The 26,179-nt window shown below is 38.4% G+C and overlaps 2 protein-coding genes across 2 annotated transcripts in view; one reads left to right on the top strand and one right to left on the bottom strand.

The window, feature by feature from the left end:
• The window catches only part of LOC126187303 (nucleolar protein 58), a 75,676-nt gene extending 64,525 nt beyond the window's left edge, over positions 1–11,151 (bottom strand). Inside the window, exons 1-3 of the mRNA XM_049928296.1 lie at positions 11,009–11,151; positions 9,592–9,668; positions 9,182–9,496 (exon numbers count right to left, since the gene is read on the bottom strand). Of these exons, the coding sequence (XP_049784253.1) occupies positions 9,182–9,496; positions 9,592–9,668; positions 11,009–11,053 (437 nt within the window). The 5' untranslated portion in view covers positions 11,054–11,151. The remainder of the gene's footprint in view (positions 1–9,181; positions 9,497–9,591; positions 9,669–11,008) is intronic.
• A 37-nt stretch (positions 11,152–11,188) lies between these two features.
• Positions 11,189–26,179, top strand: part of LOC126187304 (ubiquitin-conjugating enzyme E2 G2) — a 42,312-nt gene continuing 27,321 nt past the window's right edge. Inside the window, exons 1-2 of the mRNA XM_049928297.1 lie at positions 11,189–11,342; positions 11,495–11,576. Coding sequence (XP_049784254.1) covers positions 11,300–11,342; positions 11,495–11,576 — 125 coding nt within the window. The 5' untranslated portion in view covers positions 11,189–11,299. The remainder of the gene's footprint in view (positions 11,343–11,494; positions 11,577–26,179) is intronic.

Here is a 26,179-nt window from a genome sequence, read left to right as displayed (position 1 = left end):
ACGAACAAATAAAGCAGGCAAACGTCACAAAAGGAACAAGTAGGTAAAAAGACGAGGGCTAGTAGAAATCCTTGGGTGACAGAAGAGATATTGAATTTAATTGATGAAAGAAGAAAATATAAAAATGCAGTAGATGAAGCAGGCGAAAAGGAATGCAAACGTCTCAAAAATGGTTCAAATGGCTCTGAGCACTATGGGACTCAACTTCTAAGGTCATCAGTCCCCTAGAACTTAGAACTACTTAAACCTAACTAACCTAAGGACATCACACACATCCATGCCCGAGGCAGGATTCGAACCTGCGACCGTAGCGGTCACGCGGTTCCAGACTGCAGCGCCTTTAACCGCTTGGCCACCACGGCCGGCGCAAACGTCTCAAAAACGAGATCGGCAGGAAGTGCGAAACGAGTAAGTAGGATGGCTAGAGAACAAATGTAAGGATGTATAACCATATATCACTAGAGGTAAGATAGATACTGCCTACAGGAAAATTAAAAACTTTTGGCAAAAAAGAGAACCACCTGTATGAATATCAAGAGCTCAGCTGGAAAATCAATCCTAAGCAAAGAAGGGAAAGCAAAAAGGTGGAAGGAATATACTGAGAGCCTATACAAGGCAATGTACTTGAGGGCAATATTATGGAAATGGAAGACGATGTTGATGAAGAGGAAATGGGAGATATGATTTGACAGAGCACTGAAAGACCTAAGTCGAAACAAGGCCCAGGAGTAGACAACATTCCATTATAACTACTGACAGCCTTGGGAGAGGCAGTCATGACAAAAGATGTATGAGACATGCAAAATACCTTCAGACTTCAAGAAGAATATAATTATTCCAGTCCCAAAGAAAGAAGGTGTTGACAGGTGTGAAAATTAACAAACTATCAATTTAATAAGTTATGGTTGCAAAATTCTAACAAGAATTATTTTCAGACGAATGGAAAAAGTGGTAGAAGCTGACTTCCGTAGAAATGTTGGAACATGCGAGGCAATACTGACCCTACGACTTATCTTAGAAGATAGGTTTAGGAAAGGCAAATCTACGTTTCTAGCATTTGTAGACTTAGAAACAGATTTTGACAATGTTGACTGGAATACTCTCTTTCAAATTCTGAAGGTGACAGGCGTAAAATACAGACAGTGAAAGGTTATTTACAATTTGTACAGAAACCAGATGGAAGTTGTAAGAGTCGAGGGACATGAAAGGTTGAGAAGGAACTGAGACATGGTTGTAGCCTGTCTCCAATGCTATTTAATCCGAATATTGAGTGAGTAATAAAGGAAACAAAAGAAAAATTTGGAGTAGGAATAATAGGATAATAAATAAAAATAAGACGACATTGTAACCCTCTCAGAGGAAGTAAAGGAACTCTAAGAGCAGCTGAATGGAGTGGACACAGTCTTGAAAGGAGGATATAAGATGAACATCAACAAAAGCAAAACAAGGATAATAGAATGTAGTCAAATTAAATCAGGTGATGCTGAGGGAATTAGATTAGGAAATGAGACACTTAAAGTAGTAAAGGAGTTTTGCTATTTGGTGAGCAAAATAACTAATGATGGTCGAAGTAGAGAGGATATGAAATGTAGACTGGCAATGGCAAGGAAAGCGTTTCTGAAGAAGAGAAATTTGTTAACATCAAGTACAGATTTAAGTGTCAGGAAGTTGTTTCTGAAAGTATTTGTATGGAGTGTAGCCATGTATGGAAGTGAAACATGGCCGATAAACAGTGTAGACAAGAAGAGAATACAAGCTTTCGAAATGTGGTGCTACAGAAGAATGCTGAAGTGTAGATGGGTAGATCACATAACTAATGAGGGTGTACTGAATAGAACTGGGGAGGAGAGGAATCTGTGGCACGACTTGACTAGAAGAAGGGATTGGTTGGTAGGACATGTTCTAAGGCATCAAGTGATCAGCAATTTAGTTCTGGAGGGAAGCGTGGAGCGTAAAAACCGTAGAGGGAGACCAAAAGATAAATACACCAAGAATATTCAGAAGTATGTCGATTGCAGTTGTTGTTTGGAGATGGAGAGGCTTGCACAGGATGGAGGAGTAGCATGGAGAGCTGCATCAAGCCAGTCTCTGGACTGAAGGCCACAACAACAACAACCACCATTTACAATTATTTGTTGCCAATAATGTGCTCTAACAGCAATGGGTCTTTCCATTTATTTATATACCTACACATCTACATCTATATTCTGCAAACCATCGTGAGGTGCATGGCAGAAGGTGCATCCCATTATATCAATTATTAGGGTATCTTACTGTTCCATTCACGTATGCAGCATGGGAAGAATGATTGACAGAATGCCTCTGTGCATACAGTAATTATTCTAATCTTATCCTCAAGATCCATATGTGAGGAATAGGTAGGGGGGTTGCAGTATATCCCTTGAATCATCCTTTAAAGCTGGTTCTTGAAACATTGTTAACAGGCTTTCTTGGGGTAGTTTACATCTATTTTCAAGAGCCTGCCAGTTAAGATCCTTCAGTATCACTGAGACACTCTTTGACCATTTGTGCTGCCCTTCTCTGTATACATTCAATATACCCTGTTAGCCCAAACTGTTACAGGTCCCACATATTTGAGCAATACTCTAGAACCAATCAAATGAGTGATTTGAGAGTAATCTCTTTTGTAGAACAATTGCACTTTCCCAGAGTTCTACCAATGAACCAAAGTCTATCACCTGATTTACCCATGACTGAACCTATGTGATCATTCCATTTCATATCACTACAAAGTGTTACATCCCAGTGTTTGTATGAGTTGGCCAATTCATTGACTCATTGATATTACAGCCATAGGATACTATGTATTTTCGTTATCTGAAGTGCACAATTCTATATTTCTAAACATTTAAAGCAAGTTGCTAATCTCTGCACCACATTGAAATCTTATCAAGATACAACAATATTTATGCAGTTTCTCTCTGATAATACTTCATTACAGTTAACTGCATTACCTGAACAGTGAGGGTCCCAACACACTTCCCTGAAGTACATCTTAGGATGACTCTGCATCTGAGATAACAGATGTCCTCCCCACCAAAAAGTCATCAATCCAACCACAAAATTCACTTGAAGCACCTTATGACCGTACTTTTGACACTAAGTGTAGATGCACTACTGAGTCGAATGCTTTTCGGAAATCAAAATTTATTGCATTTACCTGGATGCATTGATATAAAGCTTTCAATATGTCATGTGAGAAAAGTACGAGTTGGGTTTCACAAGATAGATGTTTTCAAAAGCCATGCTGGTCGGCATTGAGGAGGTAATTCCATTCAAGATACCTCATTATGTTTGAGCTCAGAATATGTTTTCAGATTCTACAACAAATTGATGTCAAGGATATTGGACAGTAGTTTTGTGGATCACTTCTACTACACTTCTTGTAGACGGGTGTGATCTGTGCCTTTTTGTAAGAGCCTGACACAGTTTTTTGTTCAATAGGTTATTGTTTTCTGAGAAAGATCACTTGACAATATTCTGCTACAGCGGTCAATGAAGGCATCACTCATTGCTCTCATGATAGCCAAATGTGTTTCATTCAGCCTCTCCATGGCCCTATGTTTAGTTTTACACCTATTACGTAGTAATCTCTGTTTCTTTACAGTGATGTGTACCATGGTGGTTCCCTCCCATTATGATCTGTTCTACTGGGTACACATCTATCCAGCATGTGGTCAACTTATCTTTTAAACTTGAGCCAGAGTTCCCCTACATGCTCCTGACCTATGCTGAAAGTTTCAGTTTCCTCACTGAGATATGATACTACTGATTTTTTATCTAGTTTAATGAACATATATCTTTCTGCTTGTTTTATTTGTCCTTTGTACTGTGGTAATCATTGTTGCCACAACCACCTTATGGTCGCTGATACCAGTTTCAATGTGTACATCCTCAAAGAGGTCAGGTCGATTTGTTATGATTAGATCCAATATATAATGAGTAGGGTTCCTAACTATCTTTCTAGGCAGTTTTCAGAGAAGGCATTCAGTAAAGTTTCACATGATGTTTTATCACGCCCTCCAATAACAAACCTGTACTTTTCCCAATTAATTGTTGGATGATTATAGTGTTCACCGAAGATTACAGTATGATTGGAGAACTTAGGTATAAGTGAACTGAGGTTTTCTCTAATGTTTTCGGTTACATCAGGGGATGAGTCTTGGGCAATAGAAGGATCCAAACAATATAACATGCAACTTCAATTTCTATCCAGGATTTGAGTTTCTTGTCTATTGCAACAAATACACCACCTCCATTTCCCATTTGCCTTTCTGGATTGGATGGAGAGTCGCCTAATCTGAAGAACCCTTGTGTGCACCTCACACACAATCTGCTACCTGAGTAGCAACCTCTGATATGTAGTGCACAGCCAACCTACTTAGGAGGGCCCTACAGTTCTGGACCCTTTGACACAAGTCCCGGAAGTTGCAGCCTAGCTTGTCACAGAACATTCACAAGGCTCTGTTTCAGTCCTTCCACTCAACTCAGAACCAAAGGGCCACAATTAGTTCTGAGGACAATGCTGCAAATTGTGAGTTTCGTTGAAACTCCATGCACAAGGGTAGCCTTCTCAACCTCCTCTGCCAGTTGCTGGAATGACCCATGAATGACCTCAGAGCCCAGACAACAGCATCATTTGTTCCAATATGCGCCACAGTCTGCAACTGATTGTACCTTGTCCCCTCAATTGATGGATGAGGCCCCAGGCATACACACTAAGTGGACCTTGTGTCCTTTCCTGACCCTTACTGCCATTTCCCTATAGAGTATCATCACTCGTCATATGTTTGAACTGCCGGCAATTAATAGAGCCCTACACTTTTGTGTTTGCCGCCTCCTGACACCGGACAAAACAGGTTCCCCCAACAGGTGAAGTGAGTCCCACTGTATCAATTTCAGTGAAAGACAGCTCAGACTTGTTGGTTAGGGGGATCGGTACAACACCCTGAGTCCTCCCTGGCCCCTGTCCACCCTGTACAGGATGCTTAGATTACCCACTGACATGCCACTCACAGCCAAGTGGACAGGTAATGACAGACCCTGTACTTTCTGCAGAGGAGACAGAATCCACAGGAGAGGATAGAACTTGAGGTGCTTCTGGTATAGGTATCGCAGTGACTGTACATGACTCTCAGGAGCTCTTCCAACACACCGATTCGCAACAGCTGTCAATCATTTCACAGTACTCAGGGTGATTTCCAGCTGCTTATGAACAACTCATTCCGTGTTTGAGAAAAGCATTCGCAGTGGCACTGCATTTTGCTTGGTCCCATGTACTACAAGGCAGTGAACAAATAACTTTAAATTAAACCTCCTGATTATCTTTTAAGTTGCTAACTCCCTATAACAATTGATAGATAAAGCAAAATGAGATTTCTATTAAGACAACACAAAAACCTGTGATAAAAATTACTAGTTTCCTATGAAACGTTTTGACGTTAATTATATTTGTTAGAAAACTTGAAAACAGAGTTAATTTTTGATAAATGCAGATAATATATAGGGCAACACCTCTTCAAGGGAAAACTTGATGTAAGATGATGTGTTAGAAAATCCGCTACAGTAGCTAAATCACAACTGCCGATTTGTTACAAACTGCTCATAGATTATGCAAAAGACCGTGGTACCTTCCAAAAATACTCTAAAATGCATGCTTATTTGCGAAGATATACAACGAAATTCAGGGGGATGCATACAATACACAGGTTGGACTATGAATCACAAAAGCTGATTTGCTATGAACTAAATTACGTATCCAAAACACTCGTACTGCTAATTTAACAATAACATAGTTTTGAAAACATCTGAAAATTCTGTAACTAACCTATTTCCCACATAAAAAAATTTAAAAGAGCAGAATTTAGTTTAACGATAACAGTACTAGTTTATTGCTTCACTCACTAAAGTTCGAAATTTCGCAATATATCACAATACAAATGGGTACTGATACAATCAATGAAACCTTACACAGCAGAAGCTACACGAACAGTAAAACATGCAAATTTAGAACTTTAAATCGACTTCAGACTAAAACCACGTGATGCTAACAGTGACAGAACTATCCCTAAATGCAATTTAAAGGGAAGTCACATCATCGTTTGCAGCACATGCTTTTAGTCTGAAGATAATGTTTCGCTTGCCAAAACAAGTTACAGGATTTGTGGAACACTCATGCGATTGTAATTTAATAAAATAAAAGCAACAAAAAGAACATCAGTTTTTTCCAAAATTTCTGTACACTGAGAGTCAATTGTATGTCTGTACATCAAGCATCAACCCTCTGCAGATCTTCCTTCAAGTCACTACATATTTCTGGAGTCTTAATTTTTTTTATATGTATCAGCACCATTTGCAAACATTCTCACAGATCAGACAAACTCATCATGTTAAGAAAGATAAGAGTTATATTTGCTAATAATCTCAAACCACACCACAAAGCTGGCCTTATATTCTATAAGACCTGTATTTTGGCCACTAAGTGACAGTGTGGATATGTATCTAATGTCATCCAGAAGTCAGGAAACAAGACATAAATATAGGCTTCTAGATCTCGAGAACAAATAGTTTCACATCATCTCTGTAGAATCAATCTCCTGTAGAGGAGGGCACAATAAGTGACAGTAAAACAGTCTGCAACAGTCTGATGTCAGCGATACAGGACTATTATACGCATCTGTGCATGTCTCTGCAGGAATATCTAATGTTAGTTTCATAATTAATCAAGTGAAACAATTCACCGAAAGTTTTTGTTACGTCTGTCCATGTGCAGGAGTTCAGCCATTCACTTACATAATTAAATACAACGCCTACAGCCACTGTTTTGATGTTATTTTATTGGGTCATTAGAAGCATCCAACTCCATCCTTTACTTCGATCCATGGTGTAATAGTGTTGTGGCGTGTGATGTCACAATGGCACTTTGTTTTTTATTAGGTTCGTGTTTGTAGATGTCATGTTGTTGTATTTGATGGCACACACTGGTAGTGGATACTGACGTGTTGCGTTTAACATGTGGTATTGGGTTCATTTGAGTCTTGGTTATCACTGTGGTAACGTGGGGTTATTTGAGTCTGTGTAGTCAGCACAGTAATATGGATTTGTAAGCATTTACTATGTTTTCAGCGAGTTATGTTTACTTCCCTTTTGTTTATGTGTGTGGTGTTTTTGCTAGACATGGTTCTGTGTGTGTGTGTGTGTGTGTGTGTGTGTGTGTGTGTGTGTGTGTGTGTGTGTGTGTGTGTGCCCTCTTCCCAGCCAGCCTGAGCACTATGGGACTAACATCTGAGGTCATCAGTCCCCTAGAACTTAGAACTACTTAAACCCAAGTAACCTAAGGACGTCACACACATCCATGTCCAAGGCAAGATTCGAACCTGCAACCGTAGCAGTCGCACGGTTCCGGACTGAAGCGCCTAGAACTGCTCAGCCGCAGCGGCCGGCAATTGAATTTTGTCGGAGGCTTTTATTGGTAAGTAGTTTTTGTTTTATTCTGTAGTAATTCTGATGTTATGTCTGTTTTATATTTATGGTATTTCTGTTGTGTTTTAATTGATCTGTTAAACATGGAGTTTTTTTGAGTTGTTGGGATTTTGGTTTTGGTGGTGTTTTGTGAGTTATGTAGATGTGTGAAGTTTGTGGTTGTGGTTTTTTCTTTATTTGTGGTTTACCGGTAGGTACCAAGAGCTAAATTTGAACTATATAGGTCAAGGGAAACGTTCGATTCCATTTTTCGGAGTTGTAGGTGTTGGCTTTTTGGTATCAAAGGCTTTGTTTAAGCTATATATGTCAAGAGAAATGTCCAAATCCACTTTTCGGAAATGCAAATATTGGTTTCTTGGTATCGTGACCTTGGTTTGAGCTATATAGGTCGAGTGAAGTATAAGATTCCTGTTGGTTTTGTGGCTGTAACATTATGTCGTAAGTTGAGTTTACCTTGTCCCCACCCTAAACCCCCAATTTCCCGCAGTTGTCCCATTAGTTTCATTTTATTGTTGGAGTGAGACATTCTCGTGTCACTTTTATTACTGTTTGTGTTTGTTGGTATGTATATGTAGTGATGATATCATCGCCAATTTGTATACACTGGAAGTAGGCATTTCTGCCACACTGATGGCGTCACGTGTCAAAGCAGACGGTTGGAATTGGATGCTTCCCTAATGCCATTTTATTACACTGCAACCAGTTTCAGTGACTCAATATGCCACCTTCAGATTTAACTGACACTGAGGGGGTGAACTCAGATCATATACATGATCCCTTCAGTGGCCAGCTTCTATGACTTTACTTCCACAGAATACTGTAAAAGTGATGATGTGTCTGCAAGCATCAACTATGGTTACAGACACAGCATCGCTTTTACAGTATTCTAAGAAAGCCAATTATGAGGCTGTAATGAAGTTGGAATGTGACAGTAGGCAGTTGTGAGCTGACACAGCCAAAGAATGTGAAAGCTATAAATCTCATTGTGGCGACAGACTGATCTGTAGCTCAGCAGGAGGCCTAGGTTAGGTTGGAAAGTGAGAGTTTTGTCTGAACAGGTGAAGCCAATGAAAATAAAAGCTCAAGAAAACCTTGTTCAGATGACAGATCAACCTAAGCTGAGCCCAAGGTGTTGGAATGTAACAGTTTCACTTGCAAAAAGTAAATTAAAAATTGTTGTTGTTGCCTGTGTTCGGCTTGCTTTGCTGCCGAATATTTTACAGATTACAAGATTGTCACCTAACAACACAGCTTATACTGCTGTTACTGAAATGATAAGCAATTTAATTACAACTCTTTGCTGTCATAAACACTTCACTTCACTGTTTCTTCCAAAATGTTGCAAATTACGAGGTTGTGGTTGGGTTGGCACCTAACAGCACAGCTTAAATCAAATTAATAATCATGATTGTCAACGTATCTGGTTGTTTCTTCTGTATATGTTAAGATTTCAGAGGATGTGATTTATCGACAGGTGAACATGACAATATTCCTTCAAATCGCACTGTCTGTCTGCTACTCTCTCATTGGCAGTGTAGCAATGTATCTAAAACACCCCCACTCATTCCCATCATGTCACGCTGAGAGATGACAACATTTCTCTGCATGAGACATGTAAATATGACATTGGTCCTGAGCAAGGCTTTTACTGTTTCCCTATAGTCAGGTAGACACATACCTGTGAGCAAGACCAAGGGCCATGGCAGCCATTTCCTTTTTTGGTAATCCTGCTATCAATCCATCCATCTGTGATCTGATGCAGCGTATAAGTTCCTGAACAGCGGTGTTTGAAACACATGACAGTTGGAGTTTATCCTTGATGGCATTTCCCAGCTTGGCATCAGCCACAAGAAGTTGATCTTGCACATCTTTTGAAATTATTTTCTTTAATGTTTTCTTCAGCGGTTTACAAAGTTTGCCTTCTACCGCAGCTGTCGTGGCAGCAAGTGCTTCTGTTGTATCTGAGAACTTCTCAAAATGTTTCAACTTCACTCTGATGGGGAAAAAAAAGACAGATTACAAGAAGTCATGATGTACACGGCTGCCACAGATTACCAGAGTTAAGATATGTGTAACACTCATACTTACACCTTGCTAGCTGCTTCAGGAGTTTCAAAATCTTGATACAGATTTTCTGTTTCTGACAGTTTCTTCTCATCTAGCAGCTGGAAATATGAAATGTTTTATGTATACGTACACTGGTCTATACCATAACATTTGTATTAGCTCCAACATAGCAAAAATGGAATAAAACACCACCCTCTCCCTCACCTAAGTGAACTCTTATTTTATTTTTACTGCTGAATATATCACCTTGAACAATGAAACTAGCTGATCTTAAAACATCTTGTTGTATGCAGTAGAGAGAATTTCAACACAGAGATAACATGTTTTCTTGAACTTCTATTGAAAAAAGAAATGATTTTTTAAGGATGCAGTGAAAACAGCTCGTCTTTTCAAGATGTCAGCCTCCATTAGGACTACCAATAACAAAATGCAAATTACAGAAATATGCTCAGGCAAACAGCACCAAAAATTATCAACTGCAATGGGAATTAAGAATAAGGCAAGGACTGTGTGCCTTTGCTTGTGTGAGAGATGCTACATGAGCAGCAGCTTTTGAGACACAAGAATGCCATTTTTTCTACATAATAACAGGCGACTAGAGATTTTAAAGTAAAAGTCATAAATGGCACATATTTTGAAGGTAATCTAGAGCTACACACTTAAAATGATTTTTCCTTCTTTTTTGTGCGTGTATCACCTCATTAGTAACGCAATTACGGGAGATGAAATATAAACATACAGCAGATAAACCACTGTGGCATTTACAAATATCAATTCATGAAAGGTAGTGAAAAATTAACTAAAGGAGGTAAGAGTGAAATTTTTTTTTTTCTTAACCACTGTATTATTTATTAGCCGAACACGATAGGGTACACACTATATCAATAAAATTCAAAACTTATCTTCATTTATAATGGTTACTTCATTATTACACACGGCATAGGCCGAAATTTGGAAGTTATTGCTGTAAACACAACAAGCGATAAAGAATAATACCGCAGATTAATTTGACAAGCCAGTAAGAAACTACATAAACTTGAAGAGGAATTGGGGAAAGATCAAGGATGCGAAAAAAATGCCTCACGTATCATTCCCAAAGCAATTATATGCGCAAGTAAATGAAAAATGACTAATTTCCCTTAATTCACACACGAGTATACTGTCAGTTTTCTTCAACAGTAAAACTCATTGCAAAAAAGGTGTTAAGTCGAAGTGTGGCAACTAACAGACAGCACACATGGTTAATACAAGCACCAATGAATACGTATTACGAAAGTAACGCCATATCGTCACACAACACGAATACATAACCTATTCAATATGCTCCTTTTCATAAAAAAAATACGACTATTATACAAAGCTTATTATTAAAGCCGATTAATAACTGTATTTTATTATTTTCCTCAAAGAAATAATAATGTAGTCACGTAACACCCACCTTGAATATGGCATATCCTGCCGGCGTTTCGAACAACACAAGCATTTTTACTCATGCAGTTTACACTTTCTGAACACACGTGCATAAACACACCAGCACCGCGCAAACATTCAAGTACAAAGATGAAAGAGTGTACGCATCAAAGATAGTATATCGTCAGAGACAATACTGCATCTTAGCCATTTCGATGTTTTGTTAAAGAAAAGTCGCTGTCATACAGTGAAAACAAATCACGACAGTGATAAAAAAAAACAGATGTGGTGAGTGGGCAGGTGTTAAACAAATGTGAAAATGGCAGGGTCGGCATTACGGAGGCTGATGGCAGAATACAAACGTAAGAGGAATATTGATTCTTCTACAATACCCAGGGATACATATTGCGATGTTATGTTATTTGACAATGAATGTTTAATTTTGCGTAGACATTTTTACGTGTTATTGGTGTTGAACTGTCTTGAATTTTTTTATTTTTGTCATGAATTTCAGAGTTAACATTAAATCCCCCCGAAGGCATAATTGCGGGACCAATTAACGAAGAAAATTTTTTTGAATGGGAAGCGCTCATCACGTAAGTAATTCTATCGTTCCTAGGAGCTACAGCGATGGCCTTTTTCCTATATTTCTTTTAGTAAATCTTGATTGAGCAGTGGATGAAACTTGAGAATGAACATTATTATTTTCTAGGAACATCCTGGAAACAGTTGTTTGGTGAGTTGGGTTGGGTGATATATTCAGCTCGTGTTATTTTGCAAATACATTTGTCTGTATGCAAACATTTTCTTCATAAATGAAATTTCAAAAAAAAAGTTTCCTTCATTTTGGTAATTTATGTATAGAAACTATTGAATTGTTTTAGTCGATGTGTGAACAGTACACATGTATAGCTAACTATTTGGATCTAATTGGAAATGGAGAAGCTACCAATGATGGATTGAAGAGTTGTGATAATGTATATTTGGCCTCACCACCACCATCACTACCACTAAAAACCACACACACACACACACACACACACACACACACACACACACACACACACACTCTCTTAAATGTGGTAGGCAAGCACATTGTATCACAAAAGCATCACCAAGGTAAATTATTTTGAACAAAGGAGTATCTGTCAGACTGTGGGTATATTCTGGTTATCCCACTGTTCTGTCTAATGGCATATGTCATTTGGTGAAAGTTTATATAAGTCAATGGCTTTTGGATGAGCTTTGTTAACATTAAAAAGTAATCACTGTTGACAGTATTATGATGCAAACTCAAAATAATACACAGCAGACCCAAATGGAAGGAAACATCTAAATTAAATTCTTGTAAGAGTTCATGCATAAAATGCGGCTTAATTCAATAGTGTACTGTATGACACAGGTGTCCTTCTGAGGTTCCAAAATACATACTGTCCATTAACATGTGCACATGATCCTAAATAGTACTTTCATTGTTTATTTTATCCTGAGAACCTGAGCATTGTTATTGTGGGGCCTATGACAGTGTGGGGTCTTTCACAGATGTTACATGTGTTGAATAGATATTTATAATTACAGGAAAGTGAATCGGGCACTTTTTGACATGGTATACCTCCACATATTTATTTATTTATTTATTCATCCAGGAATCATCTTTCAGTGATATAAGGTTTGTGGATAAACCAGCAGGTTTGATACCATATGCCAGCTTTGATTGATGCCGTATCAAGCCCCAGGATGCAAGTCAAACATGGTTTCAAAATGGCAGCCAACTACCTTAAACATTATCTCAGCAACAAAATATAAACAAAAAGTGCTGAATCATACATATTCTAAATAATAAATGTTGATGCTAATGGGACTATTGCAGGGAAATGATGTGGGGTAGGGGGTGAGGAGGGCAGCGGCAAACTAAATTCTAAACTAACCACTGCACAATCGCTATAATGATAAAATATATAACACAATAAAGAAAAAATTGTGAACAGTAATAAAATAATGGAATTCGTCAACTAATTTAAAAACACAGACTCAGTGAGAACACAGACCGCAATTAACAGAACACAGTGCCATAGATGAAAGGACTCCGTCCCAAATCTCGCTCTCTCCACCCAGACAGAAACACCGGAATACTGTTTGGTAACAGTTCGTGTCAAGGTCAGCATGTAACATTGACTATGGCCTTTCACCTTTCCAAACAACGGATTTTACACTCCCCACCCCTCTAGTATCCCTGTATAGTATTGATATAGCCTCAAGTCTCGTAGTCTTTAAGCCTCTATTTCATGGTGTAAATTTACATATAAAATTAAGAAAATTGCTTGTATATGCACAATGTTACCGCCTGGCTACACACACAGTGTGTCTGCATTGAGTTAGACTGAGTTAACATCATTATGTTGGCAGAAACAGTTCAAAATCGATAACCTTTGCTGAAGGTCAAGTGTATGTAAACACACGCAAAAGCAGCAAAAGAGTGAATTATTTCTGCCACTTAGATCACACCTATTCAGATTTTTTACCTCTGTAAAATAATGCTTAATGATAGCACATATTATGTTTTCACATCTCTTGTAGTATTTTTTGTGTCAGACCCTACATCCCAGATAATTTTTTAACCCAAATTGATCTCCTAAAAAAGTAATGTAGTAGAGAGTTAATTCAATATCATATTTCATGAAAAGCTGAATATATCCCCTGCTGCCCCTACATATTTGTCTATTAATGTAGTGAAAACACAATGCTTGCACGAATCATGACCCGTCCTCACAGCTTCAGTCCCCCCACTACCTCATCTCCTACCTTTCAAACTTCACAGAAACTCTCCTGCAGACATTGCAGAACTAGCACTCCTGGAAGAAAGTATATTGCAGAGATGTGGCTTAGCCACAGTCTGGGGGATGAAATTTTCATTCCGCAGCAGGGTGTGCGCTGATATGAAACTTTCTGGCAGATAATAACTATGTGCCGGACCAAGGCTCGAACTTGGGACCTTTGCCATTTGTACTGTCTGAGCTACCCAAGCACAACTCACAACCTGTCCTCACAGTTTCAGATCCACCAGTACGCACAGTTTTAATCTGCCAGAAAGTTTCATACCACCGCATACTCCGCTGCAGAATGAAAATTTCATTCTGGAAACATCCCCCAGGCTGTAGTTGAAAAATGTCTCTGCAATATCCTTTCTTCCAGGAGTGCTAGTTCTGTAAGGTCTGCAGGAGAGTTTCTGTGAAGTTTGGAATTTAGGAGACAAGGTACTGGTGGAACTGAAGCTTGAGGATGGGTCATGAGTCGTGACAGGGTAGTGTTAGGGATATGTGAACAAACATTTTCCAGCATGCATAGTGGCACACAAGATATGATGTGCAGAGTGCATTATACTCCCTGTAATATACATGTTCCGTGTTTGTTGATGGGACAACGTAATATAATTTGGTAGTCAAATGTATTAATATGTGTTGTGCGAATAAAACATAAGTTTATTCTGTCCCTTAAATAGTTGTTATCTGTCATTTATCTGCGTTAATCTGCATAAACTACAATAAGTTATGGGCCCAGCTACTGGATTAAAGAGAAATAATAAGTTTTAAGGTGATGTGTATTTGCACAAAAAGTGTGCGGACGTTTGTATAAAGTTGGATTGTGTATGCTATACAAAGAAGAAAATAACTGTAAAATGAGTACAATACAGATACCGCAAATAGAGCGGCTTGTAGGACACGAAAATTATACAACCTGGAAATTTGCTGTTGAGGCGTATTTGCACTTGGATGACTTATGGGATGTTGTAAACGGTAAATTGGCACTTACAGAATCAGGTTTTGCCACTAAGAATCGGAAGGTGAAATCAAAACTAATCCTTTTGATTGATCCAGTGAATTCTGTTCACATATAAAAGGCTACATCAGCAAAGGAGCTATGGGACAAACTGAAAAACTCATTTGAAGATGGTGGTTTAACCAGCAAAGTAGGATTACTTTGAGAGCTGATAACCACAAGATTGAATAAGTGTAAAAGTGTGGATGAATATGTGAATAAAATAATTTCAATCTCCAATTGTCTGATGAACATTGGTTTTGAAATTGCGGGTGAATGGATTGGAACTTTATTGTTAGTTGGACTACCAGAGAAATATTTGCCAATGATTATGGGTTTGGAAAGTTCGGGAATACCCATTACAGTGGATAGTGTTAAAGTAAAGATTCTACAAGACATGAAGAATGAACCAGATTATAATGCTTTAGAAAAAGAAACAGCATCGGCTTTATACTCTAAGTACAAGAAGAAGAAGAAGCCAATAAGATCTTTCAGATGCCAGAAAACTGGACATATTGCTTCAAAGTGTAATGAAAAGTTAAATATAAAAGAAAAGAAGCATGTTAATTCTAGTAGTCCTGAGAGAAAGACTACCAATAAAGGTAAGGAGACATTTTCTGTTTTTTACTCTTTTAATGAAGCGTGTGATGCTCATGCCAAATGGTTCCTAGGTTCAAGAGCATCTGTGCATATTACCAAAGCTCTGTGAGGTTTGAGTTATGTTCAGTCAAGGACTGACATTTGAATTTCCACAGTTGACAGATCTAAGTTAATGTGTGAACTCACAGGAAAAGTGGATCTTAATTTGCTTGTGAATGGGAAAGGAAATTGTTACTGCTCATGATGTACATTATGTAAAGCATATTGCAACTAATTTGTTGTCAGTAAGTGAAATAGTTAAGAAGGGCAATAAAGTTATCTTCTATATAGAGGGAACCAGGGTGATAGACTCTTGTGGTGATATTGTAGCTACTGCAAATAATGTATAAGAGGTATTTACAAGGATAATACAGTTCAAAATAATGCTGAAACAGGAAATCACTCTCTTTATGCTGCAAAAAGGTTTCTTGTGGCATAGGAGACTTGGACATTTGAATATGAAAATTGTGACTTTACTGAAGAATATGGTAACTGGGATGGAAAATTATGGAATGAATAATGTTCAATGTCAGGTGTGTCTGCAAGGGGAGCAGGCTAGATTGCCATTTGAATCGAGTCAGAGCAGATCTACCGAAGTCTTGCAACTTATACACTCAGATCTCTGTGGACCTAAGGAGAATAAATCCTTAGGAGGTAGTTTCTATTTTTTGACATTCATAGATGATTTTTTACATACATACATGTTTATTTTAGAAGTAGCAAGGATCAAGTGAATGATGTATTTGTCTGTGAAGAAAATTAAAATTATTAGGTCAGACAGTGGATCAGAATATGTAAACAGATGGTTTAAGGAACAGTTGAATGGAACAGGTATAGGCATCAGACTACCATTCACTACAGTCCTTCTCAGAATGGAGTTGCAGAACGAGCCAACAGAACCAATGTAGAAAAGGCAAGAAGTATGTTAAGTAATGCTGAACTACCTAAGTGTTTTTGGGCAGAGGCTGTGTCAACAGCAGTGTGTTTAATTAACAGATCACCTACCAAAGCTGAGAGACATAAGACACCTTATGAAGCATGGACTGAGAAGAAACCAGATCTAAAGCACTTAAAAGTCTTTGGATGTGAAGCCATGGTTCAGATTCCAAAACCATTAAGAGGAAAGTGGGATGCAAAATCTCAAAAATATATTTTTGTTGGCTACTGTGAGGATTCAAAAGGCTACAGATTTTATAATCCTGTAAATAAGAAGATAATAAGCTGTAGATATGTAGTATTTTTGCAGGATTATAGACCTAAAATAAAGGAAAGTAGTCAAAATGATACAGTAATGCAACTAAGCATAATATGCGATAGTGCTGAAACAGAGATGGAAACTGAAACAGGAAGATGAGAATAAAGAGGAAGCTGATGTGCTACCCGTTAATCAAATTGAGGAAGAAGATTTAACTGAGGAAGTCAGTTTAAGGCGGTCTTAACGTATGGCAAAACCAAAAGAATATCCAGATTATGAAATGTATGCTGCCCAAACAATCGACAATGAACCAACCACAGTTGATGAAGCTTTAGCAAGTTCAAATGCTCAAGATTGGCAAAAGGCTATTGAAAAGGAGCTGCAATTTTTTGTGGATAATGATACATATGAATGGATTGACATGCCTGAAAATAAAAAGCCACTAAGAACAAGATGGGTGTTTAGTATTAAAAATCCTGAGAGTGCAATACCGAAATTCAAAGCCAGATTGGTAGTTAAAGGATATTCCCAGAAAGAAGGAATAGATTACAATGAAACTTTCTCACCAGTGGTGAAGTATTCATCGTTAAGATACCATTTAGCTCTTGCAGTAAAGGAAGACTTATTAGTTCATTAAATGGATGTGAAAAGAGCCTACCTGAATGGAAGACTGGAAGAGGAAATATATGTGATTCCACCTGATGAAGTTAAGCAACCTTATCAAGGGAAAAGGAGAATTTGGCATTTGAAGGAAGGCATATAAGGATTAAAGCAAAGTGGCCATTGCTGGAATAAATGTTTGCATAAAAGTTTGATAAAACTAGGCATGTTACAGTGAAAGGTAGATTCCAGTATATATCATAAAAGGAGCAATGAAGAAATTGCAATCATGGCCATATGAGTAGATGATTTTTTTATTTTAACCAATAGTGAAAGCCAGATGGACTTTTTTAAAGAACAGTTATGGTCAGAATTTAATATGCATGATTTAGGGGAAATTAATCAATACTTAGGCATGACGATTCTAAGAAGTGCCAACAGAGAAGAATTATGGATTGATCAATCTCTGTGCACAAGGAAGATCTTAGAAAAGTTCAATATGGAAAATTGTAAACCTATTTCTACTCCTATGGAAAACAATGCAAAACTACTACTAACTGATGATGACAAGAAATGTAAGGAAAGTGTACCCATTTGGAAGCAGTAGGAAGTCTACTGTACTTAGCGCAGACTACCAGACCAGACATTGCATTTGCCACAAATGCAGTAAGCAAGTTTTGCAGTGATCCGAGAGAAAAGTGCTGGATGGCAGTCAAGAGAATATTCTGATATTTAAATGGGACTGCTGATTGTAAGTTAAAATATTCTAAAACTGGATGCAGTGATGCAGACTGGGGAAAAGATCTGGAAAGCAGACACTCCGTAACTGGAATTGTTTTAGACTAATGAGAGGTAAGAGACAAAGAACTGTTGCTTTGAGTACTGTAGAAGCTGAATATATGGCCCCGTCCTCCACTATCCACGAAGCTCTTTGGATCCGTACACTGATGAGTGAAATAGAATCTCCTCCAACATTAAAGCCAATTTTGGTATTTTGTGACAATATGGGAGCTATTAAACTTGCAAAAAATAATGTCACCAGTGTAAGGTCCAAACGTATTGACATAATGCATCACGTTATAAAACGACATGTGGAACACGGAAATATAATCCACAGTTATCTATGCACAGAAGAAATGTTATCTGATCTCCAAATCAAGCCTCTTGGCAAGGACAAATTTCAGAAGCTGGTGAAACATAATGGTTTAACCTCAAATGTATAATGTTGGGTATCTGAAAAATATTTGTTCAAGGGGGAGTGTTGGGGATATATGAACATTTTCCAGCGTGCATAGTGGCGCACAAGATATGATGTGCAGAGTGCATTATACTCTGTGTAATATACATGTTCCATGTTTGTTGATGGGACAACGTAATATAATTTGGTAGTCAGATGTATTAATATGTGTTGTGCAAATACAACATAAGTTTATTTTGTCCCTTAAATATTTGTTATCTATCATTTAGCTGTGTTAATTTGCATAAGCTACAACAGGTAGCTCAGATGGTAGAGCAATTGCCTGCAAAAGGCAAAGGTTCCGAGTTTGAGTCTCAGTCCGATACACAGTTTTAATCTGCCAGAAAGTTTCATATCGGCGCACACTCCGCTGCAGAGTGAAAATTTCATTCTGGACACTTACTCCAATTATCAACATTCCGAAAAATATTATCACACTCCCCATCAGAAATAATGACCTCCAAAACCGAAAGACCAACAACAGTTATGCCCCTTCACTCTTCTTCTCACCAAAGCTCGACTCATCTACTTTCACTATGATCCCCGGCCCCCTAATGATCCCATATACTTAAATATGATTGGTGTGATGAGTAATCACATTACAAGGATCAAAACTCTCCAACCCAGCAGCAGCAGGAGCACTACTACAAGTTCTCATAATGGCAAACAACAGCAACAGTTAACAAACTGTCGCCATGATTAAAAGTATCCTTATTAACAATACTAAAATTGAAATTGCACCCCATAAATTCACAAGGACCATCAAGAATAGAAGGAAATGCAACTCCTTTCCCCATGCATCTGCATACAGAGTGAGAACCAAACAGTTACTGCACTTTTAGCAATACCCATTTCATGCACAGCATACTTACTTCAGTACTGATAACAAAAATAGTGTGTCAGTGTAACTACATATAACGTAAAGACCAAGCTTGACTTCTCAAACATTTTGTGCCTGATGGATTGCCACAAATTTTCCCGGTGACACCAGCACATGTAGCTGTTGGCAGAACGTAGACATGACACCTTCATCAATTTCATGTTATTGTCATGTATGTGATATTTAGAGTATTCCCCAGTGACACCTAACATTTGCAAAAATTTAATACTTGATTCGCCATCCTCCATCTTACTCCTCAACATTTGACTATTGAAGATTAATTTTCAGCCCATGTTACAAAAAATAACACAGCAAAATCACAACCAAAACAACCAACTAATCAAACAAGCTTTATATCACAGATTATGTGCAGTATAAGAAACAAGGGAATATACAATAGAACTAGAAGAAAAGAAAGATATGTTATATAACATAACATTTGATCACTAAAACTAATTGTCACACAAAAAGAAAGTTATTTCCAAAAATAAAATTCATTTATGTACACTTCAAAATAAACATAACTTGCATGTAAAACTCACAGTTCATGTAAACTACAGTCAGCTTTCTCCAATTACTAATGAAAGACAATATTTAATCTCAAGATTCTTAAAAGTTTCACATTGTAAACAAATTACTTCATGACTCAAAGTCAACAAATGTTTTTGACCCAGATTTGTGATCATGATACAATAAAACCAAATTGCTCAAACACAGAATATATAAGTATGCTTTTATGAGGATAGGACAGGTTGTTGACTGTGGCCTTGGTGAAGTAACTATCCCAGCATTTGCCTGGAATGATTTAGGAAAATGTAATCAAGATGTCTGGACAGAGCACACTCCATCCTCTTGAATATTAGGTCAGTGTCTTAAAAACGGCAGTGCCTCATTTGGTCGGTTGCTATTGTACAATCTTTTTTGATTTGCTCCAGATTACAGTGGACATTCAGTTATACAGATTTGTGATTATCCAGGTTGTCAACCACAGGCAAATATCTTTGTAATATTGTACGTGTGTGCACGGGCATGTCACACTGGCACCCCACATTTCATTATTATTTGAGTTAGACATTGCCAATTGCTGCACCATGTTGCATCTGTGCTTAAAAATGTCAAAGCACAAGAGAGTGGTGTTACCACTTAAAGGTAAAATAAACACTATTGATTCATAAAAAAGGGAGAAACTGGTCGTAAGTTAGCCAATAAGTATAGTGTAGGTAATTCTACAGTGAGTGATATTAAGGAGAACACCAATTCAGTTTTTAAGTAAACATGTGAAATTGATAGTAAAGACAGGAGTAAACATCAAGAAGTGATGAAGAAACCTAAAAATGAACTTGCGGAAGAAGCTTTGTATTGTTGCTCTTTACAAAAATGATCAGCTTGACAACTGATGCCTGGTTCTTCACACTGTGAAAAGTCATTATAGTTAAATAAAAATATAGGTGGCGATGAATCATTTGTGGCTAGTATTGGATGGTTATACTATTTAAATTTCATCAGGGAATTTGCAAGGTGGAAATAAAAGGTGGAAAAAATGTCAACAGATATAGATGCAGCAAATTCTTTCAAAGATGGTTTTAAAAAAGAATTGGAAGAAAATGACTATAAGATTGACTTCGCTTACAACACTGATGAGGCTGGATTAAACTGGAAATCATTACTGTCAAAATTTTTAGCTTATTGGTGGATGTTCAGCATCATGATATAAAGCTAGTAAAGAGTGAGTAACAATATTAGTTTGTGAAACACTACCAGGATCCATAAAATGCCTTTGTTCCACATCGGAAAAGCCAGAAACACCAGATGTACACTACTGGCCATTAAAATTGCTACACCAAGAACTAATGCAGATGATAAACTGAATATTCATTGGACAAATATATTATACTAGAACTGACATGTGATCACATTTTCATGCAATTTGGGTGCAAAGATCCTGAGAAATCAGTACCCAGAACAACCACCTCTGGCCGTAATAACGGCCTCGATATGCCTGGGCATTGAATCAAACAGAACTTGGATGGCGTCTACAGCTACAGCTGCCCATGCAGCTTCAACACGATACCACAGTTCATCAAGAGTAGTGACTGGCGTATTGTGACGAGCCACTTGCTCTGCCACCATGGACCAGACGTTTTCAATTGGTGAGAGATCTGGAGAATGTGGTGGCCAGAGCAGCATTCGAACATTTTCTGTATCCAGAAAGACCTGTAACGTGCGGTTGTGCATTATCCTGCTGAAATGTAGGGTTTCGCAGGGATCGAATGAAGGGTAGGGCCATGGGTCGTAACACATCTGAAATGTAATGTCCACTGTTCAAAGTGCCGTCAGTGCGAACAAGAGGTGACTGAGACGTGTAACCAATGGCACCCCATACCATCACGCCGGGTGATACGCCAGTATGGCGATGACGAATACATGCTTCCAATGTGCATTCACCGAAGTGTCGCCAAACACGGATGCGACCATCATGATGCTGTAAACAGAACCTGGATTCATCCGAAAAAATGAAGTTTTGCCATTTGTGCACCCAGGTTCGTCATCGAGTACAACATCGCAGGTGCTCCTGTCTGTGATACAGTGTCAAGGGTAACCGCAGCCGTGGTGTCCGAGCTGATAGTCCGTGCTGCTGCAAACATTGTCGAACTGTTCGTGCAGATGGTTGTTGTCTTGCAAACATCCCCATCTGTTGACTCAGGGATCGAGATGTGGCTGCACGATCCGTTACAGCCATGCAGATAAGATGCCTGTCATCTCAACTGCTAGTTATACGAGGCCATTGGGATCCAGCACGGCATTCCATATTACCCTCCTGAACCCACCGATTCCATATTCTGCTACAGTCATTGGATCACAATCAACGTGAGCAGCAGTGTCGCGATATGATAAACCGCATTCGCGATAGGCTACAATCCTACCTTTATCAAAGTCGGAAACGTGATGGTACGCATTTCTCCTCCTTACACGAGGCATCACAACAACGTTTCACCAGGCAACACCGGTCAACTGCTGTTTGTGTATGAGAAATTGGTTGGAAACTTGCCTCATGTCAGCGCATTGTAGGTGCCCCACCGGCACCAACATTGTGTGAATGCTCTGAAAAGCTAATCATTTGCATATGTCGGTTAAATTTCGCGTCTGTAGCATGTCATCTTTGTGGTGTAGCAATTTTAATGGCCAGTAGTGTATAAAAAAAATCAGAAAACCTAATGTATGAAAACCAAAAAAGTTGAGCACCAAAATATTCATTGACTGATATGACAACACTTTAATCCCTGACAAAAAAGAAATGTCAAAATGACATTAATAAACAGGGAAAAGTCCCAATTTTACTGGATGATGTGCCAACCCAGCCTTTGGCAGAACTGTTTGAAAGTGGAATGTTTAAAGTAAAAATTTTGCCTCCTAATGTGACATCTTTGCTATAACAAATGGATCAAAAGGTTAATGAAACATCAAAATGACTTATAGGACAACATCAATGGGAAATGCTTCAAAGGAGTATCCTCTTTTTTAACTTAAAAAAGAGGATACTCCTTTGAAGCATTTCCCATTGATGTTTATGTCTTTAGGGGTTCTTCTGGCCTCACTTCTGACATTACCACGTATTTTGTTCTGTTTCCACTTACCATGAGACCAATTTTTAGTGCTTCTGTGTCTGTTGTTCGGCATGTTTCTTGGAGTGTTAGATATTTCTTCCTACTATGGCAATGTCATCAGCGTATGTGCATATCTTGGTTGTTTTCATAAATATGGTGCCTCTTTCATTGATTTTGTTTACTACACTAAGCAGCCCTATATTGAATAGGACAGTGCAGACACTATCACCTTGCTTCATACCTTTAATAAAGTCAAACCTTTCACTTGTTCAAGGACCTTTACTTTTCCTCTTGTCTCTGTCATTGTCATTCTGATTAGTCTTATTAGTTTAGCACATATACCAACTTTTTCCAGTACTCTTTATAGTTCTTGCAGGTTTATGCTGTCAAAAGCTTGTTTGAAGTTAGTGAATAGGAAATGCAGATCTGTGTCACATTTGTAGAACTTTTCCCTCACTTCTGTTTATTTCTTTCATTTTTAGGAGAAGCAGCATTGTCCTCACATTCCATGATTTGTGGCAAAGGAACTGGATAAAGGACCTGACAGTAACATCATGGAATGTGAAGACAATGCTTCATCTAGAAAAATGAGAGAAATGGCCAATGAAATTTTAAAATTTAAATATGGTGTCGTAATGGTAATGGGTGAATAAGGTTTGTGCAGACTGACTTCCTACTCAGCTCCTGTATAGTGTTTTTTGTCAGTCTAGCAGAATGTGGGTGGGCATTATTATGGAGTAGCATCAGTTCACACCATCATGTATTACAATTTTTTTTAAAGAACCACCTTTAAAAGGATTTGCTGCATCTACATCTATTGAAATTTATCCACTTTTTATTTTCCAGCTTGCGAATTCCATGATGAAATTTAAATATGTATAATCATCCATTACTTGCATTGATTCGATGCCTGCTAATGGTCTGGAAAAAATAATTACAGAATTCGAAAAGATAGGTTCATTCAAAGTGCAGTGTTGCAGAGGGAAGAAAGCAGTTGATACTATGTCTGTTAAAGATGTGGCCACAGCATTGCAGGGGGGGGGGGGGGGGGGGGGCTCAAGCAGTGGTGTGAAAACATGCAGTACAAGGGGAATTGCTCGAATGTTGAACATTGCGGTGCATAGAACCCTAAATGTCCTGCATTGCCCATGTTTAGGAGCTGTTTCCTACTGACCTTGATACACACACAATGCTGTTTCAAGCTTTTCGTAATGTATTCCCTGATATGAACAGCACATTGGTAGGTGTACTTACTTAGTGCAGTAAGGATATCCGGATTCTTACACAGTTATTTATAATGAGTCCAACTACTACTTTCAGTTACTATTCTCAGGCCCCTTTCCACAGTGTAAAAATTGTGTCCTTGCTTTGCCCCCTCAGTCCCCAGAAACAATTCCTACAGCTAAGAACTGATTGTCTATGCAAACAGTATGTCACCATGAGACATTGGCTGTTAGAAGGTGACGAACCATGCTGATAACATTCTTTTTGCCAGTATTTTTGCATATTCATTTGATGTTAATAGTCAGTCAGTTTTCATCCCTAAAAACTTTGTATTTGCTACAAAGATAGACCATCCACATCGAGTGAGGTGGCGCAGTGGTTAACACACTGGACTCACATCCAGGAGGACGTCTGGCCATCCTGATTTAGGTTTTCTATGATTACTCTAAATCACCCCAGGCAAATGCTGGGATGGTTTCTTTGAAAGGGCATGACCAACTTCCTTCCCTATCCTTCCCCAATCCGATGAGATCGATGACCTCAAATCAACCGTCCAACCATCTACACTTAATGTGAGAGAGTTGTTTTCCTTCTTTATGCCAAAGTGCATATTGTTTGTTTTTTCCATGTTCATTGTTAATTTATTACACACTACCCAACTGTAAACAATCTTGAAGGGCTATCTGGTAGTAGTTCTGTGTGTTTCATCTGTGGTTATGATGGTGCTGCACTCAGCAGAGCGAACTTTTTCTCATATCTTACACCGTCTGAAGAGTCATCGATGTATATTAAGAACAGAATTAGACCCTATGCATTACCCAGAAGAGCACCTATGTTTCTTGTCTGACAACTGTTTTACTAAAAATCTGTAATCAGCAAGTGTGTGAACTGTCTCTACCTTTTGCACCCTGTTTTCCAGGTCAGACAGGAGCTGCCCATTTGCTGTTCCTCTTACACCTAGCACTTCTAGCTTTTTTAGTAGTATTTTACTGACAACAGTGTCAGTTATGTTTGTTAATGCAGGGTGTATACGACCCGGGACAACCGGGAAAAACCCGGGAATTTTTCATTGTTTTAATTTTCAGTTTAATTTTTGTAACTTTGACTGGTAAGCACCAATACTCTAAGAGAGAATATTACTCTATCTCGTTGCTTCAGAATAATACTGTAGCAATAAAACACGAACAAGAGGAAAAAAAATGAAAATAAAACTTAAGTTGCAAAGGAAATGCTTCATATACAAGAACAAAACACAGTGCTCATACAAACGTCTGCCAACAGCAAAATTTGTCAAATGCTTTAGGAAGGCTATGCAATGTTTCATAACAACAAATTGTCTCCAATGAGCGTGACGTCACAACTGTTTACATTAGATTCGTTTGAGCGGTTGCAAGCGAGCTTATGCACATGTGCGGTTGAGTCGCATATTAGTAGTACCTTCTGCTTCTGGCTACAGAAGTGTGGCAGTTAGCTGTGTAAGTAATAGCAGCAAGCAGCCAGATGCTACCCAGAAAAATTTTACTGGTTCGCCTAAACTGCCAGATCCATGTATGCGCAACAGGCACGGAACTAGGGGGCGGTGAGAAACTGGGGTATCTGCCCCCGGCGGAAGTTTCAGTGGGGGAGGGGGGGGGGGCAAATTCATATTACTGAAGAAAAAAGGCCTTGTTTCACATAGCGCCTAGCATCCAGCGCACATTGGTCTATTCAGATTAATGCACATATTTTTTCTCTTATATTGTAGCCGGCATAGTAGCTGTTGTGTGTGTGTGTGTGTGTGTGTGTGTGTGTGTGTGTTTGTGTGTGTGTGTTTTTCCTCTGGTCAGAGGGTTAGATGCCCTCTGTAATAAAAAAAAACTGAGTTAATGGATCAACGACGAACTGAAATGGGTGTCTTGCGACGTCCGCCCCGAGCAGTTGCAACGATCGAAAACAAACAAAATGAGATTTTAAAAAATCGATTACTCATATGATGTTGGTTTTTGAACATTTTTTATCAAATT

This window comes from Schistocerca cancellata, chromosome 5, assembly GCF_023864275.1.
Source record: "Schistocerca cancellata isolate TAMUIC-IGC-003103 chromosome 5, iqSchCanc2.1, whole genome shotgun sequence".
NCBI lineage: Eukaryota > Metazoa > Arthropoda > Insecta > Orthoptera > Acrididae > Schistocerca > Schistocerca cancellata.
The sequence above is the reverse complement of the archived record's forward strand: the minus strand, read 5'-3'. Positions and strand labels throughout refer to the sequence as shown.